This window comes from Myxocyprinus asiaticus, chromosome 3 (assembly GCF_019703515.2).
Source record: "Myxocyprinus asiaticus isolate MX2 ecotype Aquarium Trade chromosome 3, UBuf_Myxa_2, whole genome shotgun sequence".
In the NCBI taxonomy this organism is placed as follows: Eukaryota; Metazoa; Chordata; class Actinopteri; order Cypriniformes; family Catostomidae; genus Myxocyprinus; species Myxocyprinus asiaticus.
In genome coordinates, this window is record NC_059346.1 from 24,874,794 (window position 1) to 24,898,066 (window position 23,273).

The following is a 23,273-nucleotide window of genomic DNA, read 5'->3' on the forward strand; positions in this document are numbered from 1 at the left end:
CGCTCTGCCGAAGCGCCCAGGGGCGTTCTTTGCACTCTATGGGTGCAGAGGGGGAGAAGCCGCTGAAATGCGCCGTAAATCCAGCAGTTTTGAGGTGCGTCTTTGGAGGGAATTGAATTCAGTGCATTGAATAAACCACTCAGCTCCGAAGAGAAAATCTGAATGAGTGGTTGCATACCAGCTCCTTTTATACCCGTATGTCCGGGGGGGTGGCATGCAAATTCCACTGGCCAATTCCCATTGGTGTTTGGGGCTCCCAAGAGTGATTCCTGGTGTCACTACATCGACACAACGTTGAGTGAGTGACAGATAGGGAACAGATTTGTATTAGATTACACTACGTATGTGTATGTGTGTATGTATGTATGTGTGTGTCTGTGTGTATGTACGTATGTGTGTAACTATTTTTTTTATTTTTTATTATTATCTATGTCTTGCTGCTGTTTTTGTATTGTTTTTGTATTGTTGTACACTGGAAGCTCCTGTCACCAAGACAAATTCCTTGCATGTGCAATCAAATCATGGCCAACCATAGTATCATAGTTCTCTGCATGACCCAAACAATCTAACAAGACCAGTCTCACAAAAATGCAAACATACAGCCTCAATTCCATTTAGGTGTGCTCAATGTCAAATTTGTTGATGATTGGCCAATGGCTGCCATGTTTCTCAATATATGCAACTGTCCTCATGATCAATGATGGCAACTCCCATAAAGACACTGAATGCAAAGACACTGCATGCAAATTTTGAAATTAATCAGACCAATGTTTCTATATTTAGAGCCACTTTCATATTGTTTCCTGTTATAGTGCCACCAAATGGCCAAAACCCGTAACTTTTTCCTGTGAATTCTCAGGTTGAGCCCTTATATAAGTGTGTCAAGTTTGGTGAAAATATCTAATTTCACTTAAGAGTTATATCAATTTATGTAAAAGCAGAGACCACAATTTTGCCATGTTCTCTTTGATTTTAAGAAATGTACAAATGGCGCTTCTTATTTTGGTGGTTTCATTCTGATCGGACGAACGGCTTTGAAGCAATTTGCTAAAGTACTTTCAGAACTATTTTCGAAGTGGCAACAGGCCATAAGGTGAACCATAGCAAATATGGTATCATTGCGCTCGGCAAGTTCTCCCGAACTATTTTCTGTGAAAATAGGCCAAGGGCACTAAAAGTTATAAGCTCACAAATTTAAACAAAAAAATCATTTTCCACCACCAGGTGGCGCCGGACCCAAACTTCTCAGGCACCTTCAGAGCGTGGTCCTGATGACACATACAAAGTTTCGTAACGCCAATGCGTTCATAAAATACAGCATTTTGTGACAAAATTCAAAATGGCCAACGCCCAAAATGGCTGACATGGGAAAATTGGGTATCGTTTGACTCTGAATGTTTCACTGAATCTAAAGAGACCAGTTTAATTTTTGGCCAAAGTGTTAAAGAGTTATAAGCCAAAATAGCAGTTTTTGCTATCTCCTGACCAGTAGGTGACAGTGTGGTGAAATGCTGCAGGTGACCTCAAGGCATGATGGCGATAACACAAACCAAGTTTTGTCACAATCCGTCAAAGTGTTGCAGAGATACAGCATGATGTCAATTTTGGCATGCTCGCCGTCAACTTCGTGAAGCAATTTCTCAGGAACGATTTCAAACATCGAAAAAAAGTGATAACTTTTGTGTAGCTCTATCTCATGATCGCTTTAAAATAATTTTGGTGGAAACCGGACAAAAATTGTAGGAGGAGTAGCGAAAAAACTTTCAAAATGGTGGAAAATCTAGTCAGGCGGAAATCGAAACCAAGGTATGCATTCGACTCGGCGTGAGCTCAGGAATCAGGGAGAAAATAATTTTGTCTCTAGGACTTACAGCTGTGGTATCAGTTCAGACTGTCCTCTAGCTGTGTGCAAAATTTCATAACTTTACTGCGAATGGTTCTATGGGCTGCCATAGACTCCCATGGCAGAAAAAAAAAAAGAAGAAGAATAAGAACACTAACGATTACAATAAGGGTCTTCGCCCTTTTAGGGCTTGACCCCTAATAATTGTAATACATATGTACAAAACTGTATATAAAATACATGAATGAACATTTCCCGCCAAAAGTTATTTGGTGCAGGAGAGGTCTTAATAATAAATAAATAATATACCACAGGGATTAGACTAGCCTACAGGAAAAAAATTTACCCTGTTTTTGGAGTATCTCTCTGCTAATGGCTGTCTAATATCTTATGTATGTGGACGAATGTAAACTGCAGAGGAGGAGAAGTATCTATTATAAAAGGGCAATAGTGCTTTCCCGAGCATTTGAACATGTAATATGTTCTGATGGACAACCTTGCTTTAAAATATATCCCAAGGACATGCCACCCAGGGTCACGTGATCATAAACGCTAAAATTACTTCCTCGAAGTGACCATCGCATGTACCCTTCACTAACGGCAATGTGGAAGGGCCCTTCGTGGAAGGCTTGAGTTGCCAACTTTCGTTTGAAACACCCCTTCGTGTGGTGTCCCCTTCCCGCAGTGCCCTTCAAGGGCGCAAAAACGCCGTTTGGAATTCATACGATTTCTCACCGGCTCTCTTTTCAACTCCTCACCCGACTGCAACCGGCAAATCTCACCGATCAGCAAATCGAGATGCAGTTCAAGTCGAAAAAACCTAATGCTCCGTTCAACACCAGCGTCAAACGGCGATTTGCCCTTCCACATAACAAGCGTTGCAGAAAGTGTCACGGAGGGGCAAATTTACCGGTTTGCCACACAAGAAAGCAGGAGATGTGCACAATAAACTTTGAAAACATGTATTTGGATGAGAGAGAGAGAGAAAAAAATTATAGCAGAAAGGAATAAAAGGACTTGTTTCTGTTTAGTTCTTAGTGTTTTCTTGGTGTAATATTTAATTAAAAGAAATTGTGAGACATTCAATCTCTTCACAAATTTGGAGTTTTTAAATATTTCTTGTTGCTTTGTACTCTCAAAGACATTCTTTGTGAACCAAAAACGTGTGTGGAAAAACACTTTGGTGTAAAGTGGCGTCACCTCATAGACTTCAATGTATTCAGCAGCACTGACGCGAGTCACATGAATGCTCCTTAATGTGTATAAACATCAGTTTTACACATTAATCATAGCTAATCCGCCCTTTTCTCTCCGTGATGCACAAGGAAGATGAAATATGCTGAAGTGAACGAACAACATGCTCCTCTCATTCAGATGGTCGGTACCTGTAACAGGTCATTCAGCTTGTTTACAAATGAGAAGTTTCACGAGTGCCTATGGAATGAAATATGTGCCTCTTCTTCAGAGTTCAAGCTCCATTCCTGTCAGACACAGATTCACTGTGCATGTGCTGCTGTAACCAATCAAGCAATCTGCATGGGTAGGACTGTGGTTGCCAAGCACGCGATTGACTACTGCTGTAATCGATTTTTTTATTTTTATTTATGCATTTATTTATTTTGTGGAATTTGAAAATTTTCCATGGCACACCTGACAATCTTTCACAGTGGTGGGGAAACACTGCATTAATTCATTAGCCAGAACCCAGGCACGAGGTCATGTGTTCCATCCGGAGGGTTTCCACTGCACACCAATTCAGATACAATCGGACATGTCTGTTGGAACGGATAGTCAATGAGAGGTTAATGTATTTCTTGGAATAAAGAGAAATGATGGCTGAATTCCAAAGAGGATTTAGGAGAGCAAGGGGTACTATGGATTCAGTGTTGTGTCTGGAGAATGAAATCAGAATAGCTCAAATAAATAAAGAGACAGTGGCGGCAGTGTTTTTTTGACGTAGAAAAAGCATATGACATGCTATGGAGTGAGGGATTAATTATTAAATTACATGGTATGAGAATTGGAGGGAAAATTTTTAACTGGAAAATGGATTTTCATAGTGGAAGATCCGTCCAAGTTAAAATAGGATCAGAACTGTCAAGCAAACATGTTGTAGAGAATGGAACACCTCAGGGGAATGCTGTAAGTCCTACTTTATTTTCTGTGATGATAAATTATATATTTGTAAATATAAGAATGGACATGGGAAGATCACTGTTTGCAGATGATGGGGCTCTGTGGAAAAAAGGGAGGAATGTGGAACACATAGTTAAGAAAATACAAGATGGAATACAACAGGTTGAAATGTGGGGGATGAAATGGGGATTTAAATTTTCAGTGGAGAACACCAAAGTGATGCTTTTTACAAGAAAGAAACTCAGGGAAGGTATTAATCTGAAATTATATGGAAGTAACCTGGAATGAGTTGAAAGTTTTCGTTTCTTGGTAGTGCATTTTGACTCTAGATTAACCTGGAGAGAGCATATTAGAAATGTGGAGAATTAGTGTAAAAAGTAATAAATATTATGAGATGTCTTGCAGGAGTGAAATGGGGAGCTGATATTGAATCAATGAAATACATATATATGTAGCTCTAATAAGATCAAGGTTAGACTATGGGAGTGTGGCATTTGGATCAGCAGCAAAATCTGTGCTTGCGAGGTTGGATGTAATACAGGCTCAGGCCTTGAGAGTATGTTTAGGGGCAGTGAGAACATCACCAGTGTGTGCACTTCAAGTTGAGGCTGGAGAAAATGCCATTGAGTCTCTGCCGAAAACAGCTGCTTGTAAATTACTGGATAAATCTGAGGGGGCATGGAGATAGTCATCCAACTAAAATTGTGTTACAGTCCAGCTGGGAAAGGGAGAGAGTGAAAACATTTAGTTTTGGCTGGACAGGAGATGCAGCAGCAAGAGACTTGGGAGTGCATGGAAAGGACTTCTGTCCAACTGTAATATGGCCAATTACCCCTGTGTGGATGCTAGAAACTCTGGTGGTAGATTTGGAACTGCTTCAAATCAAGGCTAGAAATAAAAGCATAGATCTGGTGAGTGAGTTTTATAGATATAAGTAATCTAAGTATAAAGACTATGAGCAGATTTTTACAGATGGATCAAAGGATCCAATAACAGGAAGTACAGGTTCTACGGTTGTAGTTCCTAACCAGAGAAGTGAGAAATGAAGACAGACTTCAAATTACTTAAGTGTGTATACTGTTGAATTGTATGCCATATTGATGGCATTAGAATGGGTGAAACAAAACAAAACAAACAGAGTCCTTGTTTGTAGTGATTCAGTCTCTGCCCTGTACAGTCTTATATCAGGTATGACCAGTAATCGTCAGGATTTAATCTACAAAATAATATCATTACACTCAAGAATAAGGAAACAAGTCACTGATATCATATTCATTTGGATTCCCGCTAATACAGGCATTATGGGTAATGAAAGAGTGGACAAACTAGCCAAACAAGCTGTTAAAAAAGAAAAAAATAGACACAAATATTAGTATCTCAAAATCAGAAGGAAAGAGCATTGTATGGAGAGAAATCATTAAAGAATGGCAGCAGCAGTGAGATCAGGAGAAAAAAAGGAAGACATTTATATTCCATTCAAAATAGAGTTGAAATTGTGAAAAGTTGGGGAGGAAACAGAAAAGAGTAAACAATCAAGACTAGGTTAAGAATAGGACACAGTAATCTGAATCGTACACTTCACATTATAGGAAAACATCCAACCGGCTTTTGTGATCATTGTCAGGTATCAGAAACTATAGAGCATGTGCTTGTCAATTGCAGGAAATATGAAGCAGAAAGAAATGACATGATGGAAGAAATGGAAAGATTTGGAGTATCAGGAATACGAGTAAATAGTATACTGGAGTGTGGTGGGAATGGACAAGGTAGAAGATGCTTGAACAGCTTCCTAATAAGAACAGGATTGATGGGGAGAATATGACATACTGGACAATTTAGGAGTTAGATACTCCAGAAGATGGCAGTAGTGCAACATTAAGGATGCAAGCTGCCGGTAAAACCCCAAAGAAGAAGAAGAAGAAGATACAACCGGAGAGAACATGGCTGCGCAGGTATGTCAAATGAATAGAGATTTATCTGAGCATTATTCATAAATTTGTGGTTCTTTCAGGTAATACACAACAAAATTCTTATATTTCTCACTATTGGGTGCAACCTGTAGAGCCTTGAATTTTTTTTTGTGGGGGAAACGGGCTGAATAAACACGTTCGTGAGCTTGCCGCTTTTGAGCACATGTGACTTTAATTCACACCATAAGGTTTTATTGCAGAGCTTTATTATTCTGATTTACAGTCATGAAAATGGGTATTAATCAGATATAACTGATACTGAGAATCTGCAAAGTAGTTCTTCTTAAACTAGCTGGCGATCATGCCATCAGTCTGTAGTTGGATAGCCTGCATGTCACTGTTTTTAGCGGGGATATGAATGTATGCATATTTGCTGTATTATTACCGCATTTGCGACACAAACCATGTTTCACATTGGGGAAATTAAGACCCCGCCGTTTACACATTTTTGCAGTGTTGCTACAACTTCAGCTAACTGGAAACTGTGTTGTGGCTCCTGTGTTACTATGGCAACATGTGCAAGCGCTAAACAGTTGCTTACTGATCAAATTACATGGATGAAAACACGGCATTAAACTACAGCTTCGTGTTTAATAATCGCACTTTACATAATATTCACCTTTTGTCATTTGCTATGAAAGGTGGCAACCACGAAGGTTCCGGAGGTGCGTGATATCACTCGGATAGAGAGGATTGGTAAGTAAATCAAATCAAATAATACACAAATCATAACAAATGCTTTTGGTATCAGAATAGTTACTTATTATGATAGCTTTGTTTATTTAAACCATTTCGAAAACGTTTGGTGTACTAGGTCAAATTTGGTTTGCTAACATTTGAGATGTTCTGTAAATGATTGTTGTTGTCACTGATGCATTGTAAAGTTGCATAGAAAGGAGAAAAATATCTTTACTTCTCTCACAGGTGCACACTCTCATATTCGTGGCCTTGGATTGGACGATGCCTTGGAACCACGGCAGGTAAAATAAAATGTGTATGATTGGAATTACCAGTTACTACATACTTGTCATAGGCTTATATAATGCTTACAACATTTATAACCAGACTGCATAGAATTATGATCAACCGCACTTCTTCCTCTCCGTCTCTCTCACCAGGTGTCACAGGGGATGGTGGGTCAGCTGGCATCCCGGAGGGCAGCAGGGCTGATCCTTGAAATGATCAAAGATGGTCAGATTGCTGGTCGTGCAGTCCTTATTGCTGGCCAACCTGGGACGGGCAAGACAGCTATTGCTATGGGCAAGTCTCTGCTTATATGTATCATTATAAACCAGATTTGAACTTTTAAGTTCATTTACAATGTACAGCAAGGCCCTGTTTACACCTCGCATTACCATCCATCATGGTGATCTAAACTCAAGTGGTCTGCATTGACCAAGTGGCATTTATGCCTGGACATTTACGTCTCAGATGCATCTCCTGTGTCTACTTGTGAACAGATTTTGTCTGTTCATAAAAAGGAGGATCTGACTGATTTCATGGCAACATGCATCACTAACTACTTCAGTGAGTCACTGCATGTTGATAAAGCACAAAAAAATAAGCACTAAAAAAAGGGCACACTTTTGCTCTAAATACTTACAATGAAAAATCTCCCATCATTTACTCACCCTCGTGCCATCCCAGATGTGTGTGACTTTCTTTGTAAGCATGACTAAGAACTTTAGATGTCTTAAGTCACTTTTGAGTGCAATACATTATTATATGCTGGGGAAATGACACTAGACCCATTCATAATTGTGGGCTTTGTTTGTTGTGCAGGTCTTGCCCAGTCCCTTGGCCCTGACACACCTTTCACTGCTCTGGCTGGGAGTGAGATTTTCTCTCTGGAGATGAGCAAGACAGAGGCGCTGAGCCAGGCCTTCCGCAAAGCCATTGGAGTCCGGATTAAGTGAGTGAGGCTGATCAAAGTGTGAACTGCCATTTTCCTGGATCAATTTCTCTCAATCTAATGCAAGCATAAAACAGCATAAATTCTTAGATTAGGAACAAAGGACAACCTCCATCAACATCAGTGTTGTAATGTTTTGTTTTGTATCACTATGTTGGAAACTGAATCTTTTATTGATTATTTATTGATTTTAGATTTAATTTCTAAGACTAATGTTATATCTTTTCATTTTACTTTCACAGTAAACAGTTCATCTTATAGTTATTATAGTTTTAATACATGCCCCACCAATACACTAGTTGTCAAAATGACAGGGTTCGTACAAGGTGCTTGAAGTACTTGAATTTGGCTTTTTAAATTTAAGTCCTGGAAAACCCTTGAAAATAGCCATTTTTACCAAGAGGTGCTTAAAAAGTGCTTGAATTATAGAAAAACGTAAAATACGTTGCTTAAATCATTTAATAAATTAAATGTATTTATTTTTGGAAAAACATGACGACAGACCACTAGACCGCTGCTGAAGCTGGCAGCGCATAGACAGCGCTGTCACGTGGCACCAGTTACTTTTGGCAGCGCCAATCACAATCAATTGTTACTGGAGGATTTTGAAAATGTATATTTTATACATACTGCTGTGGCGGTTTTAACAAGTATAAATTCTTACAACTATCAGTTTTAATTAAAAATTACTCACCAGAGTGAAAAAATTAGATGAGACATACAACATTCTGAGATTTGAATGCAGATCAATGGAGGATTCAGTTTTGTGTCTGCCGTCTAGCGCCCCCTGGTGTAAAGACAGCTTTGTGTCTCACAAAATAGGTTTGGGTCTGACAACATTTGGGTCAATATCAAAATATGCTGACAAACATGTCCCATGACTTTATTAGTCATGAAATAGTTTTCTAATTGCAAAAAAATAAAAGGTATCATTGTATAACCTAACCTTTAATTATATAAAATGGCTTGACTCTGTTTTGAATTTGTTTTAGAAAATATATTTGAAATCAATTGCCTGAAGAAAAAATAAATAAAAAATCCTTGTCCCCTTCATCTTTTACACGACTTCTATGACATTTAAAGTTATTTATGTATTTATTTTGTACTTATTTTTAATAGAAGCATTAGTGCAAGGATGAACATGTGTGCAAAAAAAGCAAAACAAAATTATTATTAATAATTTGAATAATTTAAAAAGAATGTTTGTCCCTTAATTTCATGGCATTGGTGTTATCAATCTTTAAAAAAACAAAAAAAAAAAACATTGTTTTAAAAATATTTTCAGATGCTGCTTAAATATGCATATAGTGTTTTTTCCCAGCATGTTAAAAAGTTATTAATTACACATTTTAACTGTAATTATTTTTGTGTGTTTCACACACACAAATTTGGTGTTGTAACCCATTTAACCCTCATTAGTGTTAATTTAGTGTTAACTTGCTTCGTTCGTGAAACAAAATTAAATAATAAAAGAAAGAACAACAGCCAAGTTGTTCTTTATTAATAAAAATAATGTCAACATGTTACAAAATGTGTACCCTCAGCGTTTATAGGCAAAAACTGAACTGAATGGGAAATTTCAATATTTTGTAAGTTGGAAAGTCAAATTTGTTTGAGAATGACTCATTTGCAATTCCTCACATAAATCTGTTGTGTGACCTTAGAAAACATGGAACACAGCACATGAGTCATGTAGACTACTGTTTACAGACACAGTTATTCACTTTTGTTGGAAAGCAAAGTGTGTTTTAAGGGAGCACACTACAATAACACATACATTTCGTCATGAATGAACCAAGAATTGTTACTGTGAGAATATGTAGTTAAAGATGCACATTGAGATATTTTGTACTTGTAATAAGTGGTGTTTTATAAAAATAAATTAACTGTGAATAAAATATTTATATTTAAAATTAACAATTAAAGAATTAGTTTTAATGACATCTCGAGCATAGTCCTTGAAAACAAATAAAAATGTGCTTGAAAAGTCCTTGAATTTAACATTGAAGCATCTGTACGAACCCTGAAATGAGCTCAGTTTTCTGGGATAGTCATCATTATCACATAACTGCTAATGTTCTACCTGTATTTGTTGCCCGGCAGAGAGGAGACAGAGATTATTGAAGGAGAGGTGGTAGAGATTCAGATCGACAGACCTGCTACAGGAACAGTGAGTCTTTGCTGTCTTCTCTCTTTATAATGGAAGAGTTCCTAGCTAGGAGTTTTTTCTTAAAACCTGTTCACAAAACTGCTACGAGCAAGTTTTAGTAAGGAAATCTTAAAATAAGAGTAAGGCGGAGTGTTGACCTTGTTGCTATGGGTGACGATTTATACGTGCAGTAGATAGATAGATTTTTTTTTTTTTTTTTTTTCAGTTGATAAACATTTCTTCATCCTGTGTTGATGTAATGAAACGAGCGTGCATCCCTTCAACAGCATCAAAACATCGGGTAGCCCCACAATTGCCGTGATTCCCCGTGAATGCCCCCTTTTTTCTCTGCAGCGAGTGTGCATCCACAGGAAAAAAATATGCTGTGAATTGTTGGATGATATTCTGCAGACAGATGACAGAAATTCCCAATTCATCTGCACTACATAGTTTTATTTTGATATGGCCAGGGAGCGCAGAGTTGTTAAAACCTTTATCTCCTGTGTAATTGGGTTGTTCCAGTTTGTGGGAGAGTTAACTGCATCTCTAACTAAGTTTGCAATAATGAAAATACCCTTGCGATTAAGGCAATACCTTTTCTTAAAGGTCAATGTCAGCATTATAATATTTATAATATTATATGATTAAAATAAATCGACTCGATTGTGATTCAGGCGAAATGGTCAGTGTCATAATAATATTCTAATATATTGTTTTTAATATGGATTGACGACAGCATGCTTTGGATCGTTTGTGAGTCACTCTTAGGGAGTCGTGGGTTTAGGAGCTACTTTTAGCCTTAAGATGTTTTGTGAATACAAAAACAAATACGGTTGCAATCGAAATTATTCAACCCCCCCAAGACAGTAAGGATTTACAGAGATAAGCTTTTCTGATGACCCAGAATTTTTAAACTTTACATCTATATCAGTTGAGTGACACATTCAAAGTCATAGTGTGAATATATAACCTAATATTTCTAAATAGCAGGATTTTTTAAAAATACAGCCATGTCATAATTATTCAACCCCTATTGCATGTAGCTGTTTCTTAAATATGTAAGGCTACACAAGTAATTGTTTTAAAACAAAAATAAGTTACCAATCTGCATTGGCACTTATTTAAGCAAAAATGTATTTCTATGCAAAAAATGCAATTAAAAATAAGCTGTCTCAAAAGCTAATAGAGGAGATTATTTCATTACACAAGAAAGGTCATGGCTAAAAGTACATTTCCAAGGCAATTCAATTTCCAATAGACAAAGTTGGCAGCACCATTTATAAATTTTTTAAATATGGTACAACAGCAACCTTTTTGGGGTGTGGAAGAAATCAAAACTTCACCAAGGGAAATGTTGACTTGAATATTCAAGAAGTAATAGGAAAGAAGTAGGAAAGACCTGAGGAGTCCTGGAAGAAGGTTTTATAGACGCATGACACTAAACTGAAATGAGTTTTAGACCCATGGGTCAGCAGTACGTCTGGAGTAAGATGACAAGGTGATGACAAGAACAACATCATCCCCACAGTCAAGCATGGAGGTGGGTCAGTCCTGTTATGGGGGTGTTTTGCGGCTGCAGAAAACGGCTATCCTGACTATGTGACTGACACCATGGATTCTTTCAGGTATCGGGCCATTTTGGCATGAAAAATGTGATGCCTTCAGTGTGTAAATTGAAGCTTGGTGATCACTGGACTTTCCAGCAAGACAATTACACCAAGGATACATCCAAGTTGTCCAAAATCTGGTTCAGGGATAGGTCGTGGAATGTCCTTAAATGGCCCTTTCAGGCCATCATTAAAATCCCATTGCAAACCTTTGTTGGGATTTCAAGGAAGTAGTGGAGGCACAGAAACCAAAGAATGTCAATGAGCTGGAAGCTTTTGCTCATGAGAAATGTGTAAAAATTCCAGTAGAGTGGTGTCCGAAGCCTGAGAACATTTACCTGAAACATTTATTTGCTGTTATTAAGATTAAAGGATGCTCCACAAATGATTGACTTTGGGGGTTGAATATTTTTGACATGACAATTGTGGAGAGAATTAGTTATTTTTTATTTTAAAATTTGGGGAAACTGAACTCTTTCTTCTCAAAATCACTCAAATGTGTATTAAAAATTTACTTTGACTGTTTACTGAGTTTTTAGTTGATGTGTTTTAATTCACATCACCAGAATGTATTGCTGGTCAGGGGGTTGAATAATTTTGATTGCAAATGTACAGTAATGTGAAAAAGTATTTGCCCCCTTCATGATTTCTTCTATTTGTATTTTTCATACTAAGTTTTAGATCTTCAAACAATAAATATCATAAAACAAAGGCAATCTGAGTAAACAAATTACAGTTTTCATATATATATATATATATATATATATATATATATATATTAGTTTTTTTTTTTATTGAATAAAAAAAAGACGATCCAACACCTATATCACCCATGTAAAAAAACTAACAGCCCCCTTAAACTTAATAGCTGCTTGTGCCACCTTTAGCAGCAACAACTGCAACCAAACCCTCCCGATAACTGGAGATCAGTCTTTCACAATGCTGTGGTGGAATTTTGTCCCACTCTTCTTTGCAGAACTGCTTTAGATCAGCCACATTGGAGGATTTTCAAGCATGAACTGCCTGTTTAAGGTCCTAACATAGCATCTCAATCAGGTTCAAGTCAGGACTTTGACTAGTCCACTCCAAAACTTTAATTTTGCTTCTTTTGGGCCATTCAGAGGTGGACTTACTCCTATGCTTTGGATCCTTGTCTTGCTGCATAATCCAGTTGCGCTTAAGCTTCAACTCATGGAGTGAGACCTATTAGCCAACTTCATGCTGCTGAAAAAGTTCTATTTTGGTGTTGATTTGATTGAACAGGGCTGGCAGTAATCAAGCCTGGGTGTTTCTAGTCAAGCTGAACCCTATTGTGGATGCAGTTTCATAGATTTAGTAAATAAGGGGGCAAATACTTTTTCACACAGGCTCAGTTGGTATTGGATAACCTTTTTGCCTCAATAAATACCATCATTTAAAAACTGTATTTTGTGTTTAGTTAAAGTTAGTTAAAAATAGTTTTCTCACTTTTCTGTATTGTTTAGGGTGCAAAAGTAGGGAAGCTCACGCTGAAAACAACGGAAATGGAGACCATCTATGACCTGGGGAACAAGATGATTGAGAGTCTCAGTAAAGAGAGAGTACAAGCTGGGTGGGTAGACTAACCACTGGTTTGGGCTGATCTGGCGACTCCAGCTGGTCCATTGGATACTGCAGTAATGAACAAATTATGTGGATAATCGATCTTGTGGACAGTGTATTTGCTTTTGTTGGACATTTTATTTGTTTTATATATGTACTGTAGATTAAATAAAAAGTAAAGGCAAACAAGGACCCTACTTCAGCCAAAACACCATGTCTCATCTTTTCAGTGCTTGATTTGTTAAAGGCTGACCATGTCATATCACATCTCATCCTCTGCAGGGATGTGATCACCATTGATAAAGCCACTGGGAAAATTAGCAAGCTAGGCCGGTCTTTTACTAGAGCAAGAGATTACGACGCCATGGGAGCACAGGTAAACTGTCTCTCCTCATCTGCGAAAAGAGTCCATCTATTTACCTGACAGTTTTCTTACTGTTGTTTTGCTGTTTTTTTTATTTTATTTTTTATTTCAGACACAGTTTGTGCAGTGTCCAGAGGGAGAGCTGCAAAAACGGAAGGAGGTTGTTCACACTGTCTCACTTCATGAAATTGATGTCATCAACAGCCGCACTCAGGGATTCCTGGCCTTATTTTCAGGTAATTCAGGCTCTTGTCAGCTTTTTAAGACTGACAGACTAGAAAATGACATGCTTAGTGGAACTAATCCCTGATCAGTCTTTTAGCACATTAAATATCTCTGTAGGTTTTCCAGCATTTTCTGTAGCTGATGTATGATCATTGTTTGTTCTGCAGGCGACACGGGTGAGATAAAGTCAGAGGTTCGAGAGCAGATCAATGCTAAAGTTTCTGAATGGAGAGAGGAAGGCAAAGCAGAGATCATTCCTGGGGTAAGCAGGCCAGACAACTAAGACCTTTTAAAGAGCTCAATGGAGAGGAACCAGCCAGTAAAAGAGTGAGCTTTTTCTCACTCTTTTTATTGAAAGCTTCCCAAACATTGAGCAGGTCTTAAGGAAAAGTGAGAGTTCAGTGATTCTTAGTTAAGTCCGTTAATGCCTGCAGTGGAAATGTATTGTTAATGTCCTTTCTTTTTTCTTTTTTTTTTTTGTGGTTGCAGGTTCTCTTTATAGATGAGGTCCACATGTTGGATATAGAATGCTTTTCATTCCTGAATCGAGCTCTAGAGAGTGATCTCTCACCTGTACTCATCATGGCCACAAACCGAGGCATCACCCGGTACGTACACAAAATATCTTTAACCCTTGTGTGACCTTTGGGACATTTTTGTCTTTTTCATTTTTGTTTTTTCGTTCATTTTGTCTGTGTTGATGCCAATGGCATAAATTTTGCCAAAGATGTGTATTTTGGTGAATTTTGATATTTCAACCAAAATAGTTACACTCAGGACCTTAAGGACAAAAATGTCCCATTTGAAATCCATTAAAACTGCAGTATTTGATCCCAGTGCCATTAAAGCATAAATTCATGAATTCTATGATATTATGCTTTCATTCTGGAGCCCTGGCTTCAAAATTGTAATTTTTATATTTTCCACCAGATGGCGCCATTTTTCTCATGTTTAGCCTATGGAGCAAATACATGCTTTTTTCCTATTTTCTGTTTGCTGTATTATAGAGCACTGCAGGCCAATTGAATAAATGATGCAGCTAAAATTGTGTGGGTGTGTTGGTATGGATGTCAGTGTGTTTTGTATGTGTGTATTGAGATTGTGATGTCTGTGTAAAAAAACAACAGTGGCATTATGTAAACAAACTGGCATTTAAAGGGTTACAATCCAGAAAATGAATGAATATTTGGTAGTTATGATCAGGACTGATGTTGGTTAAAAAAAAATCAAAGTCAGTGAAAGTGGAAAATAATATTAATATATAATATTTTTATGGCAGTTTTTTGACGTGGACATTTTTGTCCTCTTAAGGTCCCGAGTGTTTTTTTATTTGTTTTTTTTTTAATCTGACACTGCACAAAAATAACAATGTATCAAAATCAATGTTGTTGCCAATCATCGACATATCCCAAACAGTGATAATCCCACAAAAAAGAAAAAATTCCACTTAGCATTTAGTATATGGAGAAGGAAAAAAAGAAAAAAAAAATATATATATATATATATATATATATATATATATATATATATATATATATATATATATATATATATATATATATATATATTTTTTTTTTTCATAAAAAACAAAAGTGGCATTATATAAACAAACTGCCATTTAAAGGGTTAAAATCCTGAAAATGAATATTTGGTAGTTATGATCAGGACTGATGTTAGTTAAAAAAATTAGCTTATTGAAAGTGGAAAATAATATTAATATATAATTTTATTATGGCAGTTTTTTTGACGTGGACATTTCTGTCCTCTAACGACCTCTGAGTAACTTTTTTATTGACGCACAAGGGTTAAGTACCACAATACATGAGATTGTGGGTTATTTCACATCTGTACTCTTGTGTTTTCTTTTTTACAGCATTAGAGGCACCAACTACCAAAGTCCTCATGGTATTCCCATAGACATGCTTGACCGTCTGCTGATCATTGCTACAACTCCCTACACAGAGAAAGAGACCAGACAGATCCTGAAGATTCGGTGAGAGAACTTCCTTTGATTTATTAGCGTCTCTTCTTGAGGACAAATTGTTGCTCAAATCATGTGTAGACTTGTAATCATGTATGTTTGTGTTTCAGGTGTGAGGAAGAGGATGTTGAGCTAAGTGAGGAGGCACACACCGTTTTAACACGTATTGGACAGGAGACCTCACTCCGTTATGCCATCCAGCTCATCAGTACTGCAGGCCTGGTGTGCCGCAAACGCCGGGTAATGCCAGCCCACACATGTATCGTGCCCCCAAGCAAAATACAAACTATAGCAAATCAAGGATTAGTAAACAAGCTACTCCTGACCACCATTCTGCATTTCTTTCAGGGAACGGAAGTCCAAGTAGAAGACATTAAGAGGGTCTACTCTCTCTTCCTGGATGAGTCTCGCTCCTCACAGTACATGAAAGAGTACCAGGACTCCTTCCTCTTTAATGAAAAACGTAAGATTGTACTCTCCATTTATTGGATTTTTTCATGCTTCTGCTGGGGGGTCCTTAACTCCCATACAAACAGAAAGCAAGGCATGGATACTGCAGCCTGCTGACAAATAGATTATCAAGACACCATGCCACGTTCTGTCAAAGTGTCCAAAATTAACTTTTTTTTTATTCAAGGGCTTTATTTACTATTTATTTATTTTACATAATTTAAATTAATTGAAATAAATTCTCAATCTGAACAATAATGCCTTTTTATGAAATAAAATGAATCAAACTTAAAAGTACTGTATCTGTAAATAATGCAAAAGATGGGCCCTATTTTAAGACCACTACATCTTAAGCGCAGTGCTATGCGATACGCACAAAGTTAGTGGGCATGGCCATTAGCCATGAAGTTTTGGTATTTCCGTGCAAGCATGTGCCAAGAACACGTTAGTGGGTTGGCGAAATAGCATGCACAAATCGTGAATGGGTTTGATCAAATGTAGTTTATTTCTGAAGTTCTTCTACGGTTATTGCGTTGTCTGCATCCTATTATAAAGTATATTCCATTCCCTGTCAGGCAACGTCGCTAAAAATTGAGAAAGCCTATTTGGAACAATTTGGAAGTGTAAATAGGCTGTATGCAATGCATTAGAAGAATAGAAATATGGACCATTTGTGTCTTGCGTTCTTTTGTGCATTAAATACGTACTTGTGATTGTCATAGAAATATTCCTGACATTCAACATGCTCTTTATATATGCATGGAAAATGTGGTGCTCATCAGGACTAACTGGATGTAGGCTGCGTTAAATTATAAAGAATAAGTATCATTTAAAAAAAAAAAATGTTCTCTCCAATTTGGAATGCCCAATTCCCAATGCGCTCTAAGTCCTCGTGGTGGTGTAGTGACTCGCCTCAATCCAGTGGCGGAGGACGAATCTCAGTTGCCTCCACGTCTGAGAACATCAGTCCACGCATCTTAACACGTGGCTTGTAGAGCACGTTACCACGGAGACCTAGCGCGTGTGGAGGCTTCACGCTGTTCTCCGCGGCATCCACGCACAACTCACCACGCGCCCCACTGAGAGCGAGAACCACACATTATAGCGACCACGAGGAGGTTAACCAAACATGACTCTACCCACCCTAGCAACCGGGCCAATTGGTTGCTTAGGAAGCCTGACTGGAGTCAATCAGCACACCCTGGATTCGAACTTGCGATCCAGGTGTGGTTGTCAGTGTCTTTACTTGCTGAGCTACCCAGGCCCCCTAAGAATAAGTATAATTAATCGTATAGATCTACTGACACATTATAGTTAATATGCTGTCAAAATTAATGCGTTGACGCATGCGTTTAATCTAAACTGTTTAACGTGCAATGTGTCCGGGGACATTTTTACACTGACGCACACACCCCATACAAACACCCAGCAGTTCTGTATCAGTGGTCAAGTGATGGGGAAAGAACCTCTTAATGCTATTTGTTGTACAAAACAAACCCAGATGGGACTTGTCACAGAAATCATGTACTTTGCAGCCTATGCAGGTTAATTTAATTATCATAGAAGCATGTCAAGTCTTCATTATCACCAAAACGGCAATTTGGATGAAGTATTATTGCGTGGGCAGCGTCAGCGTTAAAAGCAAAACAAGACGCTTTTCATGTGGCGTTCAAAGCGGCGCTTGACCATGGTATTGAATCCCTGATACGAATCATGAATGCGGCTTCACGATTGCTATAGCAAAGTGGATAACCACAGTCTGCCAGCAGAATAATGTTGTGGAAGATGAGAGTTTATGAGATTTAATGCGCATTGCAATGAATACGCAATTTATGGGGACTAGTTATTTCAGTAAGTCAACCTCCCACTTAGAATTTGAGAAACGTTTAATGTTACTTGAATTGTGGCTATTTTAGTGCTTTTCTATCATACTGTGGAAGGCTTTGTTTGGAAAATGTTAATGAAGCATTATTGTTACATATTGTTTTGTTTTCTTATGAAGGAAATAATTGCATTTTGACAGGAAAAGAAGTATATATAGAATCTAATTTCAGCACTTTCAAAATCTGTTAATCGTGATTAATCGCATAATTTTTTATAGTTAATAGGCTTGGGATCGATGCCTTTTTCACGCATCAATAATCAGAAGATTTTCCTGATGATTATCGGTATATATCTCATAATTTTATCAGATATAAATAAGGCTGCTCGTTGCACAGTAGTCTTTGTCTCTTCAAATATATTTCTCAACACAACTTTGGTAAACTGATCAGTAGGGTAAATTAAAGGGGGTCGCACACCAGATGCGTTTGGCGGACAACATGACGCGTTCTAAATTCAAAACAATTATTTATTTCTACAAAGGTACACACACACCACCAGCGTTCAGCGTCAACATTCTGAAGTGCCACAGAGCACAAATCGCATAGTTTTCCATTAAATTCAACCTAAATCATTATCAAAGGACAAAGATTATTTACTCTAGTATAACTGGATGATATATTGTGAACATGCATCTTGCATAGAGCCTATTTTAGGTTACAAGTATGTTGTGTAGTGGTTTGACAGCTTGAATGAAAGACCTATTAAAGGCTAAATACAGAGAAATTGCATAATAAACGTCGCCATTTCGAATCATTCAGTTTGCGCAGTTACACGTTTTATTAACCTGCAAACTGATCAACGTCACTTTGTTCATTCTTGAAGAAGGATAAAAACCTTCATAACATTAGACTACCATCTCCTGCGCCACTTCAGCTCGTCCTGTGTGTGTGTGATACATGTTATATCACCCTCTTGTACTCAGACTGTTAAACAGGCCAACTGAGACAATAGGAAAGCACGCAAATTGGGCTTCTAATTTAAATGTCGGCTAATTTTAAAATATCGATGCCTCAAAAATATATAGATATTTTATGACATCACTAATAGTTAATCATGATTAAAAATGTAATTGACTGAGTATCTGTGCACTAATTAAAAGTGATATCAGTCAATAACGGTTTGATATCATCTGCTGGTGGAATTCCCAAACTGCAAATGCAGGAATTGAGTTTAGACTTTGCGCTTAGAATAGATGTGGTTCTCAGTCATCTAAGCACAATTACCTATTACTCAGGAAAATAGCAAATTGCGAAGTGCGCCAATTCATTAACAAATAATACGCCCACAGATAGCCCAAGCAATCACTCCCATGGCCATGGTGTTTGGAATTAGGGCTGGGTGATATGACTAATAGTTTTCCAGCATTTAATATTTTTCTGCGGCCCCCCATGCAAATTGAATGACCTTCATCATGAGTTTGGCGTGTTAAAAAGCGCTAAATATTTTTCTCATCTGACATGCGAATGTTTCAGGTGACTGTGGCATGCGCTGTCTCTGGAGCTCTGAAGTGCGCGCACGAGTCCAGCAGGCTTTCCGATATTTGTGCTTCTGAGACAGGAGAGCTCAGAGCAGGATCATTTGTGCTACTCAATTATTTTTGACCCAGGAAAACCCTAAATGGAGAATGAAATCTCCACAGAACATGACGACTCCCATACAGGTCAAGAAAATGAAGAGGTTGTTATTAAAAGAGGTGCAGAAAAATTTAATTCGCACAAATATAATCACTCGTAATACAAGCAATCTGTTTTACCACCTCAAAATGAGGCATGCAAAAGAATATTATGAAAAACAAAAGATGAACACATTAAATCGTTAATTTATTTATTTAGCAAAATGTGATTTGTTTATTTTTTTTATTTTTTTTGGTTGGATATTTTTTTACTTATGTTTTATTTTCTTTGTCGCATTGCTTTGAGAAGATCTTAAGTTTCTTGAGCAAAGTTTATAATAATAATAATATTGGTCAATAACATTTTAAACTGAAATGTGGCATACTTTTTTAATTTATTTGGATTTTTCACCCAATTTGGAGTGCCCAATTCCCAGTGTGCTTTTAAGTCCTCGTGGTCACGTAGTGATTCGCCTCAATCCAGGTGGCGGAGGATGAATCCCAGTTGCCTCCGCGTCTGAGACCATCAATCCACGCATCTTAAGCGCATTGCCACGGAGACATAGTGTGTGTGGAGGCTTCACGCCATCCACCGCGGCATCCGCGCTCAACTCACCACGCGCCCAACCAAGAACGAACCACATTATAGCGACCACCAGTAGGTTACCCCATGTGACTTTACCCTCCCTAGCAACCAGGCCAATTTGGTTGCTTAGGAGACCTGGCTGGAGTCACTCAGCACGCCCTGGGATTCGAATTAGTGAACTCCAGGGGTGGTAGCCAGCGTCTTTACCACTGAGCTAACCCCCCCCCGAAATGTGTACTTAGCATACTTAGCATATTGGTAAGGTTGATTTTTGAAAACAAGTTGATTTTTATTTATTTATTTTGATCTTGTTCCAAATAAAGTAGTAGTAGTTTTAATTTATAAAGTATTTAATTCACTGACTGGAGTTCCAAAAATAGGCATTACAATAGGGTTATTTAATTTATAAACCAATTTGTATTGATTTTCCAGAAAACTTTGACTATATAGTTATATATATCGTTATTGTGATATAAAATTACTCATATTGTGATAAGATTTTTGTCATATCGCCCACCCCTATTTGGAATTAGCGCTCTCACAACAATTGGATAAGATGCAGCACACTGCCGTTCCGCATAGTGCTGTGCCTATAGCGCGGTCACAAATAATAGAGCCTGATGTCATAACACAATAAATGCTCTGTTAGAACACACTTTAATTAATTGCCCAGTTGCCTTTTCTGAGTTTTCTGTTTCAACATAAACATGCCTTGATATTATTTAGGAGCCATTTGTAAAAAGTACATTGAAATGGTTACAGTGTCAAATTGACCATGGCTTATTTTCCTCTCTCTCCTGTCAGAATCCCCTCAGATGGATACCTCCTAATGAGTGGAACTATGGAGAGGCGTGTTCATTCATAGCTCCATTGAAGTTCAGCTTCTCTTGTGACCTCGCCCCTTGCAGAGCCATCTTAGAAGTGTTCAGTCTTTAAGTGTATTTGTTCACAATGTTTTTTTTTTTTTTTTTTTGTCTCCTTTTTTCCTAATTTTGCTACTGCGTGATTATTATATGTTTTGCATTGAATTAAAGAAAGAGTTGTGAAGAATTTCTTCTTGTTTGGCTGTGTTATTTGGCAACCAAAAGATGAAATAAGTTATTTCAACATACTCTTTGATTAAAAGCCAATTTCATGACCTTCAACCCAATGATCTCTGAAATCAATCTCAGTGGTGATTATCCATGTGTGTTCATTTGGTGATTTAGTAATGTACTATTGAAGTTATTTTGGTTATAAATGGTGTACAATGTTCATGCAAGAAGATAATCCATTGTGATTCTAGTTTGCCCTCTTCAATATGCTGCTGATCAGTTGTAGCACTAAAGCTCATAGCTAGGTGGCAGTATATATTCACTGTTTAGAGCAGTTCATGTTGACAGTAGACAGTCGATGCCTCTCTGTATATATTTTTTTTTTTACCAGTGTAGTCGAAAGTTTCCTTTTCATACATTTTTATTTGAAAGATTAAGTTTCTCTTGAAACCTTAAGATGACTAAAATAGTTTAGGGTACATGTTGGCTTTATCCATATACATGTATGCTAAAATAGTATTCCTATATGGACTGTACACATTTACAAACCAGAGCAAGATTTAGAAACCCAAAGGTTTACAAAGTAGAAGACAAGCTAATTCATTCACAGTGGATTGAATGGATAGATAGATAGATGGACAGTGGCTCTTTTATTCGGAGTAATCTTAGCAGAAGGGCCTCACACAGTCGTCGTCACGTCCGAGGTTACAAAGCGACGTTTCTGACACGCCACATGAGTGAACATAACCTTCCATTTAAAGGGTGTCTGCCTGTTAAAAAAGAACCATGACTAACAAAACACCAGACTGCTTCAAACTGGAGAAAGGAGGAGGCATGGATATACGACATAATCCTTGGAGACATATTGTGGAGTCAGTAATGACTGGCTGCCTCAGAGTTAAAAAAAAAAAAAAAAAAAAAAAAAAGCAGATGAAATCAAAGGTATATAAATTGAAAAGGTCTGTACATTTGAGAGGGTTGTGTGTACATGTCAGGATAAATGGCAGTGAGAGGAGGAAAAGGACTGGAAACTATTTTGAATCGGGGCCCAGTTACTTTTTGTGCGATCCTTGAAAATTATGACATCCGTTACCATTAAGGGGACGGACACTCGACTGTTTGTTAAGACTAATGTACTGAAGGAATTTTACTTGTGTGATTATTTTAGTTAATGGACTTCATGGGTTCACTAATATTGATACACTTTTTCTACTTCTTGTAGACTACACCAGAGCCGATCTGGTGCACTCAAGAATCCCTGTAAAGCATTATTGGAATACAACTCATTTTTATCGACTCAGAGAGAGATTAAGGGTAAAAAAAGCCTCGTGGCTCCCTTTCAGCTTTCTTACCTGAGATGTTTAATGTTTCATAACTCTCCCAATCTCTCCCTTTCACTCAAGAGGATTAGTCTGTCATCTTAATCCCTTTCAGTCTCCTACTGCTTATCTGTGAGCAGCTCTCCCAACATCGTCTGCTTCAACATTACAGAAGTGTCTGCTGGAGCCATAATGCTGAAGCTAAAGTTAAATACACAGAGCTGAAGCAAGTGAAGAGAAAATGAGAGATGGGACTTTAGCAACTTGTTAGCAAATTAAATATTTAAACACACACACACATTAGCTTCAAAATTAATGTTTTAAAGTTTATGTTGTACAACAAAACGGGGAAGTATCTTTAATTAAAGTTATCCACAGACCAGACCTTTTTGAAATGGATAGTTCTGGGTATGTGTGACTTACTTTCTTCTGCAGAACACAAACAAATATTTTTAGAAGAATATCTTAACTCTGTAGGTCCATACAATGCAAGTGAATGGTGGCCAGAACAATGAAGTTCCAAAAAGCAGCATAAAAGTAATCCACACTTCTCCAGTGGTTAAATTCATATCTTCAGAAGTGATATGATAGGTGTGGATAAGAAACAGATCAATATTTAA

General features: G+C 37.6%; 1 protein-coding gene across 1 annotated transcript; it reads left to right on the plus strand.

Moving 5' to 3' along the window:
• Positions 1 to 5,890: 5,890 nt before the first annotated feature.
• Positions 5,891 to 21,354, plus strand: LOC127424993 (ruvB-like 2). The gene is made up of 15 exons (XM_051670564.1): positions 5,891 to 5,931; positions 6,591 to 6,645; positions 6,874 to 6,929; positions 7,068 to 7,209; positions 7,732 to 7,861; positions 9,965 to 10,031; positions 13,102 to 13,208; positions 13,481 to 13,574; positions 13,675 to 13,798; positions 13,955 to 14,049; positions 14,277 to 14,395; positions 15,661 to 15,780; positions 15,879 to 16,008; positions 16,117 to 16,231; positions 21,105 to 21,354. Exons 1-15 carry the CDS (start codon positions 5,920 to 5,922, stop codon positions 21,128 to 21,130), a joined length of 1,392 nt encoding a protein of 463 aa, XP_051526524.1. The 5' UTR covers positions 5,891 to 5,919; the 3' UTR covers positions 21,131 to 21,354.
• The last annotated feature ends 1,919 nt before the right edge of the window (positions 21,355 to 23,273 follow it).

What these genes read in the sequence shown, in the direction of transcription:
- LOC127424993 (XM_051670564.1), top strand. An exon ending in CACTCGGATAGAGAGGATTG is followed by an intron (nt 6,646 to 6,873) that starts GTAAGTAAATCA and finishes CTTCTCTCACAG; the next exon opens with GTGCACACTCTCATATTCGT. An exon ending in ATTCCTGGCCTTATTTTCAG is followed by an intron (nt 13,799 to 13,954) that starts GTAATTCAGGCT and finishes TTTGTTCTGCAG; the next exon opens with GCGACACGGGTGAGATAAAG.